The sequence below is a fragment of the Hemiscyllium ocellatum genome, chromosome 1, assembly GCF_020745735.1.
Source record: "Hemiscyllium ocellatum isolate sHemOce1 chromosome 1, sHemOce1.pat.X.cur, whole genome shotgun sequence".
Classification (NCBI taxonomy): domain Eukaryota; kingdom Metazoa; phylum Chordata; class Chondrichthyes; order Orectolobiformes; family Hemiscylliidae; genus Hemiscyllium; species Hemiscyllium ocellatum.
This window is the reverse complement of record NC_083401.1, coordinates 95,390,037-95,409,324: the sequence shown is the minus strand read 5'-3', so window position 1 is coordinate 95,409,324 and position 19,288 is coordinate 95,390,037. Positions and strand designations below refer to the sequence as shown.

The window sequence follows — 19,288 nt, the reverse complement described above, 5'->3', positions numbered from 1 at the left end:
AGGACCTGCATGTCCTCAGTGGAGTGGGAGGGAGAGTTAAAGTGTTGAGCCACGGGGTGGTTGGGTTGGTTGGTCCGGGCATCCCAGAGGTGTTCTCTGAAGCGTTCCGCAAGTAGGCGGCCCGTCTCCCCAATGTAGAGGAGGCCACATCGGGTGCAGCGGATGCAATAGATGATGTGTGTGGAGGTGCAGGTGAACTTGTGGCGGATATGGAAGGATCCCTTGGGGCCTTGGAGGGAAGTGAGGGAGGAGGTGTGGGCGCAAGTTTTACATTTCCTGCGGTTGCAGGGGAAGGTGCCGGGAGTGGAGGTTGGGTTGGTGGGGGGTGTGGACCTGACGAGGGAGTCACAAAGGGAGTGGTCTTTGCGGAACGCTGATAGGGGAGGGGAGGGAAATATATCCCTGGTGGTGGGGTCCGTTTGGAGGTGGCGGAAATGACGGCGGATGATACGCTGTATGCGGAGATTGGTGGAGTGGTAGGTGAGAACCAGTGGGGTTCTGTCTTGGTGGCGGTTGGAGGAGTGGGGCTCAAGGGCGGAGGAGCGGGAAGTGGAGGAGATGCGGTGGAGGGCATCGTCGATCACGTCTGGGGGGAATCTGCGGTCCTTGAAGAAGGAGGCCATCTGGACTGCACGTCTGGGGGGAGGCCTCCTTCTTCAAGGACCGCAGATTCCCCCCAGACGTGATCGACGATGCCCTCCACCATATCTCCTCCACTTCCTGCTCCTCCGCCCTTGAGCCCCGCTCCTCCAACTGCCACCAAGCCAGAACCCCACTGGTTCTCACCTACCACCCCACCAACCTCCGCATACAGCGTATCATCCGCCGTCATTTCCGCCACCTCCAAATGGACCCCACCACCAGGGATATATTTCCCTCCCCTCCCCTATCAGCGTTCCGCAAAGACCACTCCCTTCGTGACTCCCTCGTCAGGTCCACATCCCCACCAACCCAACCTCCACTCCCGGCACCTTCCCCTGCAACCGCAGGAAATGTAAAACTTGCGCCCACACCTCCTCCCTCACTTCCCTCCAAGGCCCCAAGGGATCCTTCCATATCCGCCACAAGTTCACCTGCACCTCCACACACATCATCTATTGCATCCGCTGCACCCGATGTGGCCTCCTCTACATTGGGGAGACGGGCCGCCTACTTGCGGAACGCTTCAGAGAACACCTCTGGGATGCCCGGACCAACCAACCCAACCACCCCGTGGCTCAACACTTTAACTCTCCCTCCCACTCCACTGAGGACATGCAGGTCCTTGGACTCCTCCATCGGCAGAACATAACAACACGACGGCTGGAGGAGGAGCACCTCATCTTCCGCCTGGGAACCCTCCAACCACAAGGGATGAACTCAGATTTCTCCAGTTTCCTCATTTCCCCTCCCCCCACCTTGTCTCAGTCGGTTCCCTCAACTCAGCACCGCTCTCCTAACCTGCAATCTTCTTCCTGACCTCTCCGCCCCCACCCCACTCCAACCTATCACCCTCACCTTGACCTCCTTCCACCTATCACATCTCCATCGCCCCTCCCCCAAGTCCCTCCTCCCTACCTTTTATCTTAGCCTGCCTGGCACATTCTCCTCATTCCTGATGAAGGGCTCTGGCCCGAAACGTCGAATTTCCTGTTCCTTAAGTATTATCGATGTTTGTAAGGAGAAGCTAGATAAGCATGTGAGGGAGTAGAGAGTAAGAAAGATATGCTGAGAAGGTTAGGTGAAGAGGAATGGGAGAAACCTCATGTAGATCATACATGCCACCTCAGAATTGTTGAGACAATGACTATTTATGTGCTGTCGACTAAATCTAATTCAATAAACTCTTGGGACAGGCCTCCTTTTGGCAAATAGTAAACTGATGAAATTAGAAAAAATAGTCTTTTAAGATCATGCTAAAGAATTTTATCCTAAAATGAAACCAGATCCCCTTTGACCTTTCTCATTTGTTTCAGTTGTAATTGTTTTCTGTCTCATTTGACATCTAAAAGAATGAAAAGAATATACATTTTCATTAGGTCCTGTTGAAAACCATTGGGTTACACCCAGCTACTTTCATGTAATTGTTTTCCCTGTAACATTGCCATTCACTGAACAATGTTTCAATCCCAAAGGTATGAGATCATGAAGGCTTGCTGGGATGCTGACGCTTTAAGAAGACCCACATTTGAGCAAGTCGTGGAGATGATTGAAGAGCAGCTTTCAGAGCCCTCCAAACATGTAAGCAACCGAGAGTGTGTGGCCCCTAGCAGTGTTGTTACTGCAATATGTGTGGGCAGATATGACCGAGAGTGGTTGGTTATTTCCTCAATATGGTAGTTGCAAGATAAGTTATATCCAGCCACAGCCTGTTTGAGTAATGCTTGCCATCAGCAGTAAATTAAAGTTACAATTTCTAATAGGGGAAACACAGCTTAAATATCAACAGAACAAAAACTGGTAAAAATTCATTGTCAACCAATAGCCCAAGATAATTGAGGGCTTCTAATTTTCAATGGCTATGAAAATAACTTGACTTTCTCCTCCCAGATTCTGAAAGCTATCTTGCTTTTTGCCTGTGGCTACTGATTTAAGCACAGCAATCATGTCAATATCAGACTGAAGGAAAATCTTGCGCTTATGAATAAGTAATGTATAACAAGCTTATTTGAGATAGATGGCTCAGAGTTAACCTGAAGGTGATTCCCGGGTCAAGGAAGTTGCTAGGGGGGATTGTGGTTGCATTATGTCAGTGAATTCCAACTTAGTGGGTCAAAATCTTCAAACTCAAAACAGAATTGAAGCAACTCATTTTGACCTTCAGAACTGAGTTTTGTTGAGACAGCAGATGGTCAGTTGCTGTGGCCAAATGCATCTGTAAGATCCCACTCCTATAACCAACAGAACTCAGGGTGCCATATTGCTGGCAATGGGCATTCAAGTGGCTGCTGCTGGGGCTGCAGCTCCATTTAAGGTTGGTCTGAAATGACTCCGAATTTGCCCCCTAGGTAGCTCAATTTGCCACTTGTTGGACTTGATCCAACAATCTTCTTGCCACTAGCAACATGGCACAGAGGCAGCAAGACATCAGGCACCGTGCTAATATGATCCTGTGGCATTTTGCCAGCCCTTCTCCCCCAAGCTACTGACAAAAGGCCCAAAATAAAACCCAGTGCTGGATTTTCATGTCCGTAAACTACACAAATGACATGATCTCAACTTTGTTGAAGTAAACAGCATTCAAATGGAAATTGGACATTTCAATGATGAATGCTGCACATGGTTCACTGTCAACCCTACAATCTTTTGGAATTATGCATGCTGGAGCAAGCTGCAGGTAGCATATTTTCAGAGCTGTGTGAGGAACAACATGACCGTCACCAAGCAGGTGGGTGAGAAGATTGTTGAGCAGCAGGAACATTGTCTCCAGGTTATTTTTAAAAAATGCATATCTGGTATATGGCGTCACTGGCTGGGCTGGCATTTATTCCCTTTCCTAGTTACCATTGAGAAGGTGATAGTGAGTTGCATTCTTGAACTGCTGCAGTCCATTTGATGTGAATAGACCCACAATGCTGTTAGAGAGAAGTTCCAGGATTTTGACCCATCAACAGTGAAGAAACTGCGATATATTTCCAAGTCAAGATGGTGAGTGTCATTCAGAAGAATCTACAAGTGGTGGTGTTCCCATGCATCTGCTGCCCTCATCCTTCAAGATGGTAATAGTCATGGGTTTGAAAGGTTCTGACAAAGAAGCCTTGGTGAATTCACAGAATTGTTACAGTGCAGAAGGAAGTCAGCCAACCTATTATACCTACGTCGGCTCTTCAAGTGAACATTATTACCTCATGCCAATCTCCTGTTTGTTTTCCCATACCCTTGCACACCATTTTAATCCAAATAATTACCTCATCTCTCTTGAATGCCTCAATTGAACCTGCCTCTACTGCATTTGCAGGCAAAGCATTACATAACCAAACTATGAACTGTGTGGAACTGTTTTTTCTCACATTGCCCTTGCTTCTTTTGGACAATACTTTAAATTTACTATTTACTACTTTAAATCTAGGAATGTGTGTTGTGAGAGTGATTCTCATGGTTCTAAACTCCAGGGAATACAGGCCCAGTTTCCTTAATCTTTCCTTATAGGGCTGTCCCACCATCTCTGGAATCAGTCCATATTGGTTAGACCACTTTTGGAATATTGCTTACAATTCTGGTCTCCCTCCTGTAGGAAGGATGTTGTGAAACTTGAAAGGGTTCAGAAACAAATTTGCAAGAACATTGCCAGGGTTGGAGGATTTGGGTTACAGGGAGAGACTGGGTAGGTTGCAGCTGTTTTCCCTGGAGCGTTGGAGGCTGAGGAGTGACCTTATAGAGGTTTATAAAGTCATGAGGGACATGGGTAGGATAAATAGACAAGGTCTTTTCTCTTGGTTGGGGAAATCCAGAACTGCAGGGCATAGGTTTAGGATGAGAGAGGAAAGGTTTAAAAGGAACCTAAGGGGCAACTTTTTAACACAGAGTGTAATGTGTGTATAGAATGAGCTGCCAGAGAAAATAGTGGAAGCTGGTACGATTGCAACATTTGAAAGACATCTAGATGGGTATATGAATAGGAAGAGTTTAGAAAGATATGGGTCAAGTGCGGGCAAATGGGACTAGATTAGTTTAGGATATCTCATTGGCATGGACAAGTTGGACTGCAGGGCCTGTTTCCTTGCTGTACATCTCCATGGCTCTATGGTGATCCTCCACTGCATTCCCTCTGTGGCAGGTATCTCCTTCCCCAGGGAAGGGGACCAGAACAGTACAAGGTACTTCAGCTGTGGTCTCACCATTATTCTATACAATTGAAATAAGACTACTTTGCTCCTGGACTCAAATGTTGTTGTGTTAATGACTATCATTGGTTTTCATTTACTTATAAGCAAGGGCACCTAAGTCCCTTTGAAAATCAACATTGCCAATATCGCACTATTTAAGAAATAGTCTGCACCTTAGTTTCCCCTACCAAAGCAGATAACTTCACATTTATCCACATTATATTTCATCTGTCATGCTCCAGGCCATTCACTCAGTCCATCTAAATCCCCCTGCAGCTTCTTTGTGTTTTCCTCACAACACATATTCCTGCCTAGCTTTGTCTTTTCTGCAAATTTGGAAATATTACCTTTGGTTCACACATCCGAATCATTGAAATCGATTGTGAATAATTGGGGCCGAAGCACTGATCTTTGCAGTTCACAGACTATCATGCTGAGAATTAGCTATTTATTTATCCTCTGTTTTCTGCCTGTTAACCAGTCCTTTATCCCTGTTCCTATATTATCCCCAATCCCCTGTGCTTTATTTTTGTTTACTAACCTCCTGTGAAACTTTATCAACAACCGTCCAACAATCCAACCACGTCCATTGGTTCTGCCAATAGACATTGCTAGTAACATGCACAAAAAATGCTAACAGGCTTGTCAAATATAAATCCATGTTCTTTCTAACCAATCATGCAATAATAATTGAAATATCTAATAGTCACAGTCTACATAAAATATTCCACATGATATTAGATCAATAGATCTGTAAATCTCTGGTTTCACTTTCATTCCTTTCTTACACACTGGTATTCTTTCTAATCTGCAGGTAGTATTGCAGCAATTGTAGAATTTTGAAAGGTGATCTCCAATGCATCCACTATATCGCCATTTTTTTCCACATTCTGGAATAAATATTTGAACTTGAGGATTTGACATCTTTCAATCTCATTAATTTCTTCACTAGTATCTTTTTATAATACTAACACTTTCAGTTTCTCACTCTCACCAGGACCTTCGATCTCAATTATTTCAGGGAGTCATCTATGTCTTCCTATGTGAAATATATCTACATGAAGTACTTCTTTAGCTTCTCTGCCATTTCCTTGTTTTCTGTTAGACATTCTCTTGTCTCTGCCTGTAATGGGCCTACAGTTCTTCTTGCTGATCTTTTCCTTTTGATATATCTACAGAAGCTTTTACAAGCATTATTTATGTTTGTTGCTTACTTTTTTTGCTTCTAGCTTACATTCCTATTCTATTCTCTCTTTCTTTATCTATTTCATGCTTCTCCTAATTCAAAACTTTCCCCATCATTTAAATTTATCACATTTATTTTGGCAACCTCATAAGTTTCTTCCTGTGATCTAGTAATATATTTAACTTTCCTTTTCAGCCATGACTTTCTTATATTTCCTGTTGGGTATTTTCACCATAAAGGATCACATTTTTTGAAAACCAGGTATTAATTCTTTAATTGCTAGCTATTGCCTATCCACCATCAAACCTTTTAATGTATTCTTCCAATTAAACACATCCAATTTACCTTCAGCTGCCTTTATAATTGCTCTTATTGAGATTAAAGAAGCTAGTTACTGATTGACCTACACCTCTATCACGCAGAATGAAAACTATCTCAGACATATTTGGAACGTTACCTCCACAGTTTTGATGCTAATTAGATTTACTTACTCCATAAGTAGATTGAAATCATCCATGATTGGTGCATTTGCCTTGTAGCATGCACTTCAAATATTCTGATTTTTACCATACCCCACATTACTACGACTGTTTGATGACCTATAAACCTCTCCAATCTTCTCTGCTTCTTGCTGTTTCTTAGCTCCACCCAAACGGACTCTACATTCTGCAATTCCAATGAAAATTTCTCTCTTACTAATACATTGATACCATTCTTTTTTTATAAGCACATTCTCAGCAATTTTTGCTATTTGCCTGTATTTCTCACTTGTTGAATATTCATTAATATTCAGTTCCAAGACCTGGTCAACCCCAGCCATGCTTCTAAAATGGCAACTAAATCATACTCCTTTCCTTCTTTGAATGCCAAAAATCACCTACCTTGTTGTGAATTCTGCTCTATGTTTATATTTCTTACTTTGTTTTGCTTCTAGTTTACATTCCTATTCTATTCTCTCTTTCTTTATCTATTTCATGCTTCCCCTCCTAATTCTAAACTTTTCCAACTATATAAGGGTTTACCACTTTTATTTTGACAACCTCATAAGCTTCCTCCTTTGATCTAATAATAGGCCTTTAATTCTGCTTTTTTTAAACATTAATCTGTAACTTGATCCTGGTTCATTCCACTCAGCACTTCTGTTTGAAAATAGATGCAGACTTTTTGCACTGATGGGCTCCCTCACCATTAAGAATGAGGATATTTATGTTGTCTCCTCCTGTTAATTGTTTAATCATCCACTATCATGCCAGACTGGAATGACAGGAATGTAGAGCATAGATCTGATCCATTGTTTGTGGGGTGGCTAAGCCTTGCTATCATATCCTACTAATGCTGTATGGCATGCAAGCAATGCTATGTGGTAGCTCAGCTGTGTTGTAGTTAAAATCCAATTTTTAATTATGCTGGTATTGTTTTTGGCATACCCTTCTCACTGAAGAGTGATTCTCTGGCCTGATGGTAATGATAGATAAAAAAAGAACTAGGACCTGTGGAGTCCCACCAGGTTTGGTGCTGGGTTCATTACTTTTCATAATTTATATAAATGATTTGAATGCGAGCATAAGAGGAACAGTTAGTAAATTTGCAGATGACGCCAAAATTGGAGGTGTATTGGACAGCGAAGAAGCTTAGATCAGATTAGAACGGGATCTTGATCAGATGGGCCAATGGGCTGAGAAGTGGCAGATAGAGTTTAATTTAGATAAATGTGAGGTGCTGCATTTTGGGAAAGCGAATCTTAGCAGGACTAATACACTTCATAGTAAGGTCCAAGGGAATGTTGCTAAGCAAAGAGACCTTGGAGAGCAGGTTCATAGCTCCTTGAAAGTAGAGTCGCAGGTAGATAGGATAGTGAAGAAGGCGTTTGGTATGCTTTCCTTTATTGGTCAGAGTATTGAGTACAGAAGTTAGGAGGTCATCTTGCAGCTGTATGGGACATTGGTTGGGCCACATTTGGAATATTGCATGCAGTTCCAGTCTCCTTCCTATCGGAAAGATGTTGTGAAACTTGAAAGGGTTCAGAAAAGATTTGCAAGGATCTTGCCAGGTTTGGAGGATTTGAGCTATAGGGAGAGGGTGAATAGGTGAGGGCTGTTTTCTCTGGAGTGTTGGAGGCTGAGGGGTGACCTTATAGAGGTTTTTAAAATCATGAGGGGCATGGATAGGATGATTAGACAAGGTCTTTTCCTTGGGATGGGGGAGCCCAGAACTAGAGGGTGAGAGAGGAAAGGTATAAAAGAGACTTAAGGAGTAACCTTTTCATGCAGAGGGTGGTGTGTGTATGGAATGAGCTGCCAGAGGAAGTGGTGGAGGCTAGTACAATTGCAATCTTTATGACTCTATAACAATGGATGCTGGAAGTTAGAAACAAAAGCAGAAATTGCTGGAAAATCTCAGCAGATCTAGCAGCATCTGTGTAGAGAAATCAGAGTTAACTCTGTTAGTCCAGTGCTTGAAACATTAACTCTGATTTCTCTGCACAGGTGCTGCCAGACCTGCTGAACTTTTTCAGCAATTTCAATTTTGTTTGTGATGACAAAGGTAGAGTGGGGGATATTCAGGGCCAGATTGTTAAAGAATACAATTCTGTTGCTGCCAATGGCCCATAGCATCTCTTCGATGCCCAGTTTTGGTTTGCTAAACCTATCTGAAATCTGTTCTCTTCATCATGGTGTTCATGGCACACATCACAATAGAGGGTATCCTCAAGGGATAGTGTTTTAAAATATCATTGATTTACCCTGGCTGGCCTCAAGCCAAATGATAGGACTGGATTGGTACTGGCCCATGAGAAGGATAATGGTGAAAAGGGACGTTGAAGATGGAACTCTGTTTAAAGTACCTAAACTTCTCAGCCACTGTCCCCCTCAGACAATATGGAACTTCATTGCCGAAAGCTGAGACTGCTCTGCACATCCCATAAATGCAGATGGTACCATCTGGAGCAGAGCTCTCAGGGGCTATTAAAGCCGGGGAGCCTAGGTCAACAGTGAAGGCAGGAATCTGTGCAGCCTACTCTACCATTGCTGAGATCACAGAACCTTCAATCTCAATTATTTCAGGGAGACATCTTAGGTCTTCCTATGTGAAATATCTACATGAGGTACTTATTTCGCTTGTCTGCCATTTTTCTAATGCATCAGACATCAGCATTAGGAAACTTAAGTTAAAGAAATTTCCTTTTCTCATAAAACTTCTCTGAATTTATTCGCTAGTGCTGCTTCTATTTCTTTGCCATTATCCCAAGTGCCATTTCACTGATTTGGTGGTAAATGTCAATAAATGATACAATAAGTGTTGGATATGCAAACAATGGATCAATGGTCGAGGGACTTCATTTTATTGCAAAAGGAGTGGCCCGAGGAACAAATTGAAGATTTGCGTTTCTTGTATTTTACACTGGATAAACTTTTCAGATATTAAAACATCCTGGCATCCATACATCCATGTAAAATGTTTTTCTGGAGTTGTGGGCCCTATCTTCATCTTCCTCCTCCTCCTCCTCTAGGTTTCCTTTATCAGAAGATGAGTGATGAGTCTCCCCCTCGTCCTCCTGCTAGGTTCCTCTCTGCAGTGCAGTGTTGTGCGGCTCTCAGCACATCATCAATATTCTGAAGACATTCAATGACAAGTGCTGAAGGTGCCCCAGATTTATCAGACACCTAACACCCATCTTTAACATTCTTACGGCTTGTTCTGTGGCATATCTGTTGATCATGTTGTGCACACTGTCATGCTCCTGCATCTCATTGCTGGGGTTCTGTTATGAGCTGAGTTTAAATGGTTGATTCCTATGAGCCAGTCCATTAGTTTGTTTTCTGAAATGTATAGGTCGAACATGTTGGACTGCTGCTGTATGACAGTATGGGGATAGTGCCCAGGGAATCCCATGCAGATTTCAATGAATCTCTAGTTGCAGCTGCACTAGCTTCACACCAATACAATGTGGACTATAAAAACTCTGGTTACTCTGCTGGTGCTGTCATTGGCAGGTATATGAATCAATAGCATCTGAATCAGCCAAAGCTGTCAATTTGACTGCCTGGTCATTCTGACATGTTACAAGGAAAGGTAAAAACTCCCAGCCCTAGTAAATGACCCATCCATCACTTGCCTTATTTATTTATGTACAGTCATCTGCAGGACTCTGAAGATGTCTTATGGTGTTCTGGAAAGAAATTCAGACAGTGGGTGACCCTCATTGCCCCTGTTACTGCACATCCACCAGATCTAGCAGGGAGCAGTCCTCTTTATAAACCTTCATCTTTAAATAAAATCCTGCACAATAGGCACATTTTCATAATGTACCATTGCCCACTGCAACCATTAAATGTGCAAGTACCTCTCATTAATATTACAATTATATCTAGGCTTTGCAATAGACCTTAATTCATTATCTAATAATCATTCCATTTTTGATCTTGTTCCTTTCAAATTCATTTACATTGTGACTATGGCAGTGACAAGCTCTCATTGCATCCTACAGTATGTAAGGGAAACTGGTACAGTGATCTAGAACACTGTCATGTCAACACTGGCACAAGAATCCAGTGTTGATCAGTGGTTAGGTGATGCAAATCTAACTTCTTCACTTCCTATGGGGAGGCAATGGCCTACTGGTATTATCACTGGATTGATAGTCTCAGGTAATGTTCGGGAGATTTGGGTTCAAATCCTACCAAAGGAGGTAGTGGAATTTGAAGTCTGGAGTTAGACGTCGAATAAATGGTGACGAGTTTGTTAGGGAACAATCCAGCTGGGGTTTGAGTAATGGCATTTAAGGAAGGGAACAGCTATCCTGACCTGGTCTGGCTTAAGTGGGAGACATAGGAGCAAGTGAGGACCGCAGATGCTGGCGTACCAGAGTTGAAAAAATGTGGTGCTGGAAAAACACAGCAGGCCAGGCAGCATCCGAGGAGCCGGCGAATCGACGTTTCGGGCGTAAGCCCCTGGATTGGAATACATTTTCTTGTGCACAGTCACAATAACTTTTCTCTGAACTTAACTGTTCATATTTGTGGTAAAAATGCAATTTGCGAACCAATAAGGATAGTTTTCACCTCAGTGACAACCTAAGTTGATGATTCCTGAGGAGGGGCTTATGCCCGAAATGTCGATTCTCCTGCTCCTCTGATGCTGCCTGGCCTGCTGTGTTTTTCCAGCACCGCATTTTTCAACTTAAATGGGAGACAGCAAAGTGGTTGACTCTTAACTGCTGTCTGGGCAGTTAAGGGTGGCCAAGAAATGCTGGCCTAGCCAGCAACGCCCTTGTCCCATGAATGAATAAGAAAAATTCCTGTAATTCTTCTAAATCAAGACAGTTTGCACAAATCTATTTTGTAAAACTGCCAATAATTTGGCATTGGCACACAATTAATGATGTTTCTCCAACAGACTGCAAAGATGCTGGTTTGAAAAAGCAAATATCAAACTGTTGTGTCAAGGAATGCCCTGGATTGGAATGCATTTTCTTGTGCACAGTCACAATAACTTTTCTCTGAACTTAACTATTCATATTTGTGGTAAAAATGCAATTTGCGAACCAATAAGGATAATTCTCACCTCAGTGACAACCTAAGTTGATAAGTAGAGATTTGATCACTACAGTTTTAAGTTGAGTAAGTATTATGAACATAGAAAGATAGATAACTTTGATTCACTTCTGTGGCTCCCTCCCACCGTTTTCTCATATAGATTTGAAAGCCACATATCACTGTAGGTCACAGCGAACATTACTAACCAGTCTGTCAGTTTTACCCATCTATTCTCTCAGGATTGGAACTCCTGATTAGCTTAGACCACTCACAGCAAGAGGTTAAAGACATACATGTGATGAAACAGATAGAAAGACAGAGAAATACATACAAACACGCATACACAAGCAGACTCCCTTAAGTTAAATGGTTTTAAAATATCCCATAAAGCAATCTAGGGTCCCACCAGCATTTTCAAAATCAGCAGCCAAAAGCGCAAGCAAGGTTCTAAAAGCAGAACGAAACAGGGCATTTTATTTTCTAAAGAAAAAGTAAAGTCATATACAGCAGATATAAAAGTACATGACATTGACTGATGAATCCATTTTTGTCCTTGTGCTGACAGAAATATTCCAACTTGGAGTCAAATTTTACCATCAGACTGAAATTCCCCAGCCACTCCTCACGTCTAAATTCAGCTGGCAGCAGCAATGCTTCTGACCAACCGCTGCTAATGAATGACGATGTGTTCTTTGAAGATGAAAACAAACACATGCAAAATTGATTTTGAATCAAAATCCAAACTACTTACACCCTGCTGAAGCTAATATACAGACAAATGACTGAATGTAGATTTTATTAACATTTATATATGTTGAAATCATGTATTTACTTGGAAACCGCTGTGCTGTAGTCCTGTGTGGCTAAGTTATATTGTCTGGTTTAGCATACACTAGAGTGATTGTTTGCTATTGCTGCAAGATTCTTTGAGAGTGTTTTTCTCACATGTAATGCTTCTAATTTTGTAGAAAATGCCATTTCAAATTTTTATTTTTGAATTATATACAATTGTGTCCATCATTTATTTTGCTGTAATGAATATTTGGATAAAAGCAAGATTGTGTTGATTTAGCTAATTTATCTGTTAAATCGTAAATGAAGATACTGAATTTATAGAAAGCGCTAGGCAACCAACTAGGTTTTTAAGATGGAAGGATATGTAGCATCAATGGAAAGGCAGAATTGTCTCTTTTAAAAGCCTACCTTTTATTTTCTGGTTTATGCAATTTTTTAATGTTCTAACATGTTCTATTACTGAGTTGATTCCAGAACAATTAAATGCCTCAGTTCACTACTCAGTCTAACCATGTGGGTGAGAACAGAGTGGACTAATATGTTATTAATATGATCTTCACTGTCAGTGTTTATTGACATTATTATAATTACACAATCATATGTAAAAAGCAAAACAGAGATTTCAAGATTCTACAGTTGATTACAGGTGTACATTCTATTTTAGCTAAATTTTTTGGCTCCAGTACTGCAGTGACTGACCCTAATACCAAATCGGAAATCTTACATTAATACAGTAATTCAGAGAAATGGCAAACAAACTGCAAATGCAAAACTCAGAATGTCAGATATTCTCCAACTTGTTTCATCTCTTGCCTTGATAAGCACCACACTCATACACAAATCTCTACAGACACAAAGTTACAGTTTTACTGAGTAACATTTAAGGCATTTTTTTTATCAGCGTGCATAAGAAAGGGGAAATAAACTATTATCATTAATAAGGAAGGATAATATTGCTACCGTATTGTCCAATCATAGAGTCATAGGGTCATAGAGATATGCAGCATGGAAACAGACCCTTCGGTCCAACCCGTCCATTCCGAACAGATATCCCAACCCAATCTAGTCCCACCTGCCAGCACCCGGCCCATATCCCTCCAAACCCTTCCTATTCATATACCCATCCAAATGCCTCTTAGGTGTTGCAATTGTACCAGCCTCCACTACATCCTCTGGCAACTCATTCCATACATATACCACCCTCTGCGTGCAAAAGTTGCCCTTTAGGTCTCTTTTATATCTTTACCCTCTCACCCTAAACCTATGCCCTCTAGTTCTGGACTCCCCGACCTCAGGGAAAAAACTTTGCCTATTTATCCTATCCATGCCCTTCATGACTTTATAAACCTCTATAATGTCATCCCTCAGCCTCCAACTCTCCAGGGAAAACAGCCCCAGCCTGTTCAGCGTCTCCCTATAGCTCAAATCCTCCAACCCTGGCAACATCCTTGTAAATCTTTTCTGAACCCTTTCAAGTTAAGTTGAACATGATCTCAGAGAGTGAAATAGGAATAGTCAATGAGTGCTTTGCAACTTGAGATTGAAATATTTTGCCTTCTTAATTTATAGTTTTGATAAAACTGCGCTACATTCTGAAATAAATGAGGAATTCCTCTTCCAAGTGTGTAGCCACATATTAATGTTATCTACTGGCGTATGTTGTCAAGGTTGACAAGAGGTGAGAGTGAACAATGGTACAAATCTTGTCAAGAGGATAAGTTAACATAGATGTTGTTTCACACCATTATCAGTCAAAATTGCATAACATGTTTGTTGATACCTACTGAAGGTATTTGCAAGCTTACAGAAGTTGAACCATAAGGCGCCTTTTCATTTTTTTTTTGTATGTACAGTGACAAAGGCTAATTGTCTTCAATTAAGTTGTTACAGTTTAAGGAAGTTAGCTTCAAATTCCATCTAGCAGTTTTGCTTTACTAAGCTTTGCACAAAAACTGCAACCATACAAACTGGTAAGGCTTTGCTAGCTTAAGGGAAGAGTAATTGCAATATGTGCATGCAGTGGAAAACTATTTCTGAATATGTAATGCTATTGTACTGATTGCATTTGCTTTAAGGCATTGGTAAATTAGTAAACAGCGTATTTTGTTTGCCCAACAATATAGGTTGCGTCAACGAGTTGTAACCACATTACAGATCATTGAACTCATATCTGAATGTGCATGTGTCATATGTCTGTCTTTGAAAGCAAATAGCAATTCATCAATCACCTTAAAAATGAAATAATTTATCTAAAATAGTCAAAGAGATTTAGTCAGTTTTTATTATTGCTATTGAAATTAATGAGTGGAACAGACGACAGGGTTTATTCACCCTAATGCCCAATGTAACAAATGAGAACCCAAAAGACAAAATTCCTTACCTGGAATGTATATTCATAAGTTACATCCTATACTTTTAAGGCACAATCTTAGTGTGAATTACTAAATTATGGGTATGATTGTAGAACATATGTACGATGTATGCTTATATTTACAATTTATTGGACGAGTCAAATAGTGATTCATTCTGATTTTAAAGATGCAGGCCCTCCTGACAAAATGTTGCTTTTAAATGTGGATCATTGATTTATAAATACCTTTGGAACAAAGATTGGCCTAGAAATTTGGATGTGTCAATCAATGTGCCTTAATGATGAAGCCTGAGGTAAACCCATTATTAACCTAATGAGGCAATTTCTATGGAGCCAGTAAGCTACAGAAAACTGTCTGATGTAACTAAAGAGTAGGTTGCTGCTGTGATCTTCTGGTTCTGAAGAAGAATAACAGGAACAAGTAAGAAGAAATCTTACATGATTAACTTAGTTTTTCTCTCAACAGGCCTGTAGAGTTTCTCTAGCACTTTCTGTTTTCAATCAGATCGCTAACATCTGCTGTATTTGCTTTTATTTGGGGTTTATTCTACATTTTTATTGCATACGTGTCCAGAAAAATAACTTATATGTGATGAATCTAATTTTATTTCTTTTTAAACCTTTAATAAATGGGGCTGTTGCAAGATTTAAGAGTTTTCAGGTCACTTATTTTTCTAGAACTGGCAGTAATTGTTTTTTTGGGGAAATTCTAGGACAGATGTACCATTCCAGAGTGTTGCAGGAAGTCAGTGACATCTTAAAATAATATTCTGTAAGGATCCAGCATCTTTAATACTGCAGTGATGCTATACTGTTCATTTTATTATACTATTTATGAAAATTAAGTATCTTGTATAATTCTGCACTTATGATCTTTCTCCTTTCAGGTCCTTTTTACAAGTTCCTACTTGTGTTTCAATATTTGTGTATGTGATGATAATATTTTAGACTACAGTTTATTAGAAAATATCCAGATTTATAGCTTAGAACATATGTTAGGTAAACTATTGCTGAGTGGAATTCAAATAGGAGTGTATTAATAGGTTTCAGAATCAATGTTTGCACAGGGCACTCTTGTTAACGTTAACACATTTGTATAAACGTGTGGGCTCATTATTTTAATGATGTTTAAATTCTTTGCTGAATAACAGACAAAAAAAGACTGTTGAATATCAAGTGGATTTGTGTAGTAACATCCTTCAAGCCACAGTTTTTAGATGGATTATTTGAGGAAGAACTGAAAAATATGAGGGAAGCTATCTGAAATAAATGATGTTTGCTACATATTATGAAATATATTTTGGGCACTGGTACAAAGCAGGCAATAATAAATCATCTATTTTGCATTTCCCCTGACTTTCATTTCCACTGATGCTGCTGATCCATGAACATGTTTCATTGTATCTTCCCTCCTGTGACCTGATTACATTACAATTAGTCCAATATGACAACTGCTGTGTTTGGATATTTACATTAACATTTTTACCAGGACAGTGTTATAGAACTTCCATTAAGAGTTCTGTCTGAAACTTGCATGTTATTAAAAATGAATTTTCATCAACCAACCTACAAATTAACGAAATAAATCAAACTTTTTCAATGTTTGCCAGGAACTGGCTGATCAGTGGTTGCCAGCAAATGGATTTCACTTTATCATTTGCTTTCGTTTTTAAATTGGCACAGGTACTGATCTGTTGACAGCCAAGTTGTGGTTGTATACAGTTTATTATGGAATGGTGCCAGGAAAAATGTGGAGTTAACTTATCAGAATCTCCGCTGCCCAGCTCAGTAGCCCTGGACATCTGTGCAGTCAATTCGTGGTCTTGCCCACTCATATATTCTTTTAAGATAGCCTGTCTAGTCCAATACTGTCAAAATAATAAGTTCACTGCTGCTCTGTGATGGGTGATCAGATGGAGAATATTGCTTGCATTTATTGCCAATAATAAATCTGGCCACTGATTCCACCTGCTTCCTAGTAAATGTAAAATATTATTAACAGCAAAGAAGTGTGGATGATTCAATGGCAAAGGAAGATATGCCTCTGATGGATTAATTGACCTTTGCATTTTTAATACTTATACAGCTACTGTATGGTTATTCATGATAGAATTTGGCATATTGTTTTTTACAGAAATGTTTAAATAAAGAATACAGTTATTGTGAAAGAATTACGTTGTGTTCATTAAACTTGCTAGACTTACGCGTCACCACTTTGTAGGTGTCTCAATACCTAGTTTTACGAAACTCTGGTGTTGAACCTGATATCAGGACAGATTCCTAGAACCTTAGTAAAATCCATCAGGATGTGCAGTCTCTCAGAAATAAACATAATTTGTGAATCCACCAGTGGTTTTTTTGCAGCTATGTGTTTTAATGTGGAACTGATTTCTGTGACTTCACATGACTTTCAACTAGTTCACAGGCCCCATTGAATATATCCTATTAGAAATAGTTTTTAAAAAGTCATTGTTCCAGACATCATTCCTTAATCTGGGAGCTAATATGTATTCCATTTTCTTGGTTATATTGAGCTTGCTATGGAGCATGTTGCTGGTCACATACAGAACTAACACACAGGGATTCCATTTTGCAGGTAATGTAGACACGGCCTCTACATGCAGAATTCCTTTGACAATTTAGTATCAGACTAGGAACTGTCATGTCATAAAGTACTGCTGAGATGATAGTGATGATAGAGCCTGTGCTATTTAGCAGTGCTATTTTTTCTTGTGTTTAACAAAGTATGGCAGATATGGTTCATTCTCCTTTGTTTACTTTAAACAGCTAGTGTGAAGACATCACCCATGTTTTGTAAATAGTTGTATGCAACTTCCCATCAGAGGTCCTCTGCCTTCCAAGCCTCGTAACTTTGGATGCTAATTTTCTTTCAAAACTCATGAGCAAACATAATGTGAGCAGCTATAATAATTTAGCAGGGGCTGGAGAAGTCTGAAACAATTCCAGTTGGTATCAACCCCTTTAACCCTTGGCATTTGATTCCTTTAGCCTTATCTAATTAGACAGGCCGGATATCATTTAGACAATTTTAGCTTCTATTGCTTGGGGAAAAAGCAAATGACAGTGAATGACAGCCTGACTTCCACCTTGCCTTGTTTCTCACTGACGTCAATCATCTGTTCTTGGATTTCCTCAGCTCTGGCATCATAGACTGCATGCACTTATCCTGGACACAGACTGCCGCTGTAAAAACATTAGCCCTTCACCATAAAGGAATTCTAGGGATGAATAATAAATGCCAGCCTTGACAGTGATACCCAATATTGAAAGGAAAACCCTGAATGTTATTCATCACAATCATGGCTGACTATCCAACTCAGTCGCCTGATCTTACTTCCTCCCTATACCCTTTGGTCGACTTATCCCTATGATCTATATCTAATTCCTTTTTAAATCATTCAATATTCTGGCTTCAATTGCTTCTGAGCATTCCACAGACTCTCTACTTTCTGGATGAAGAAATGTCTCCTCATCTCAGTCCTAAATGACCTATTTTGTGTCCCACAAAGGTGAACCTTGGTTCTGGATTCCCCAGTCATCAGAGCAATCTTCCTGTATTTTCTCTGTCTCGTCCAGTTAGAGTTTTATCGGTTTCTATGAGATTCTTCTTCCTCCATTCTTTTAAACTGCAATAAATATGGTGTTATAGCTGATCCAAACAATATTCATATATCAAACCTGTCATCACAAGAATTAATCTGGCAAATCTTTGTTGCACTCCCACCATGACTAGAATATTTTTCTTCAGATAAAGAGATCAAAACTACACCTAATATTGTCAATATGGTCTCACCATTACCCTGTACAATTGCAGCAAGACATCCCTGCTCCTGTACTCAAATACATTCACTCTGAAGGCCAATGTATCATTTGTCTTCTTCACCATCTGCTGCATCTAAGTGCTTACTTTCAGCACCTGGTTTATAAGGACATACACAGGTCTCATTGCACCTCCCCCTTTATCAACCTTTAGCCATTCAGGCAATGATTCAGATACAATTTTTGTTACCAAAATGAATGACCTCACATTTATCTATATTATACTTCATCTGCCATGAATTTACCCATTTACTTCCCAAATCATAGTGAACCGCTTCTGCACCTACCTTACAGGTTACCGATCCACCCAGGTTAGTTTCATCCACAGACTTGGAGATATTACATTTAGTTTCCTCATCTAAAACATGAATGTATATTGTGAATAATTGGGGTCCAAGCTTATCCCTAATCCCTGCTCTACACCCCACTAGTCACTGCCTGCCACTTGGAAAAAGATCTCGCTTGCTCCTACTCTTTGTTTCCTGTCTACCAACCAATTCTCTACTTATAGAACATAGAACATAGAACAGTACAGCACAGAACAGGCCCTTCAGCCACGATGTTGTGCCAACCATTGAGCCTCATGTGAGGTAAACCTAATGTACGAACCCCCAAATTTCTGTGACCATATGCATGTCCAGGAGTCTCTTAAATATCCCCAATGACCTCGCTTCCACAACTGCTGCTGGCAACACATTCCATGCTCTCACAACTCTCTGCGTAAAGAACCCAACTCTGACATCCCCTCTATACT

General features: G+C 40.4%; 1 protein-coding gene across 1 annotated transcript in view; it reads left to right on the top strand.

The window, feature by feature from the left end:
• LOC132815303 (mast/stem cell growth factor receptor Kit-like) overlaps nt 1-16,865 on the top strand; it is a 93,951-nt gene extending 77,086 nt beyond the window's left edge. The window contains exons 20-21 of the mRNA XM_060824152.1: nt 2,115-2,220; nt 12,094-16,865. Coding sequence (XP_060680135.1) covers nt 2,115-2,220; nt 12,094-12,252 — 265 coding nt within the window. The 3' untranslated portion in view covers nt 12,253-16,865. The remainder of the gene's footprint in view (nt 1-2,114; nt 2,221-12,093) is intronic.
• Nucleotides 16,866-19,288: the final 2,423 nt, after the last annotated feature.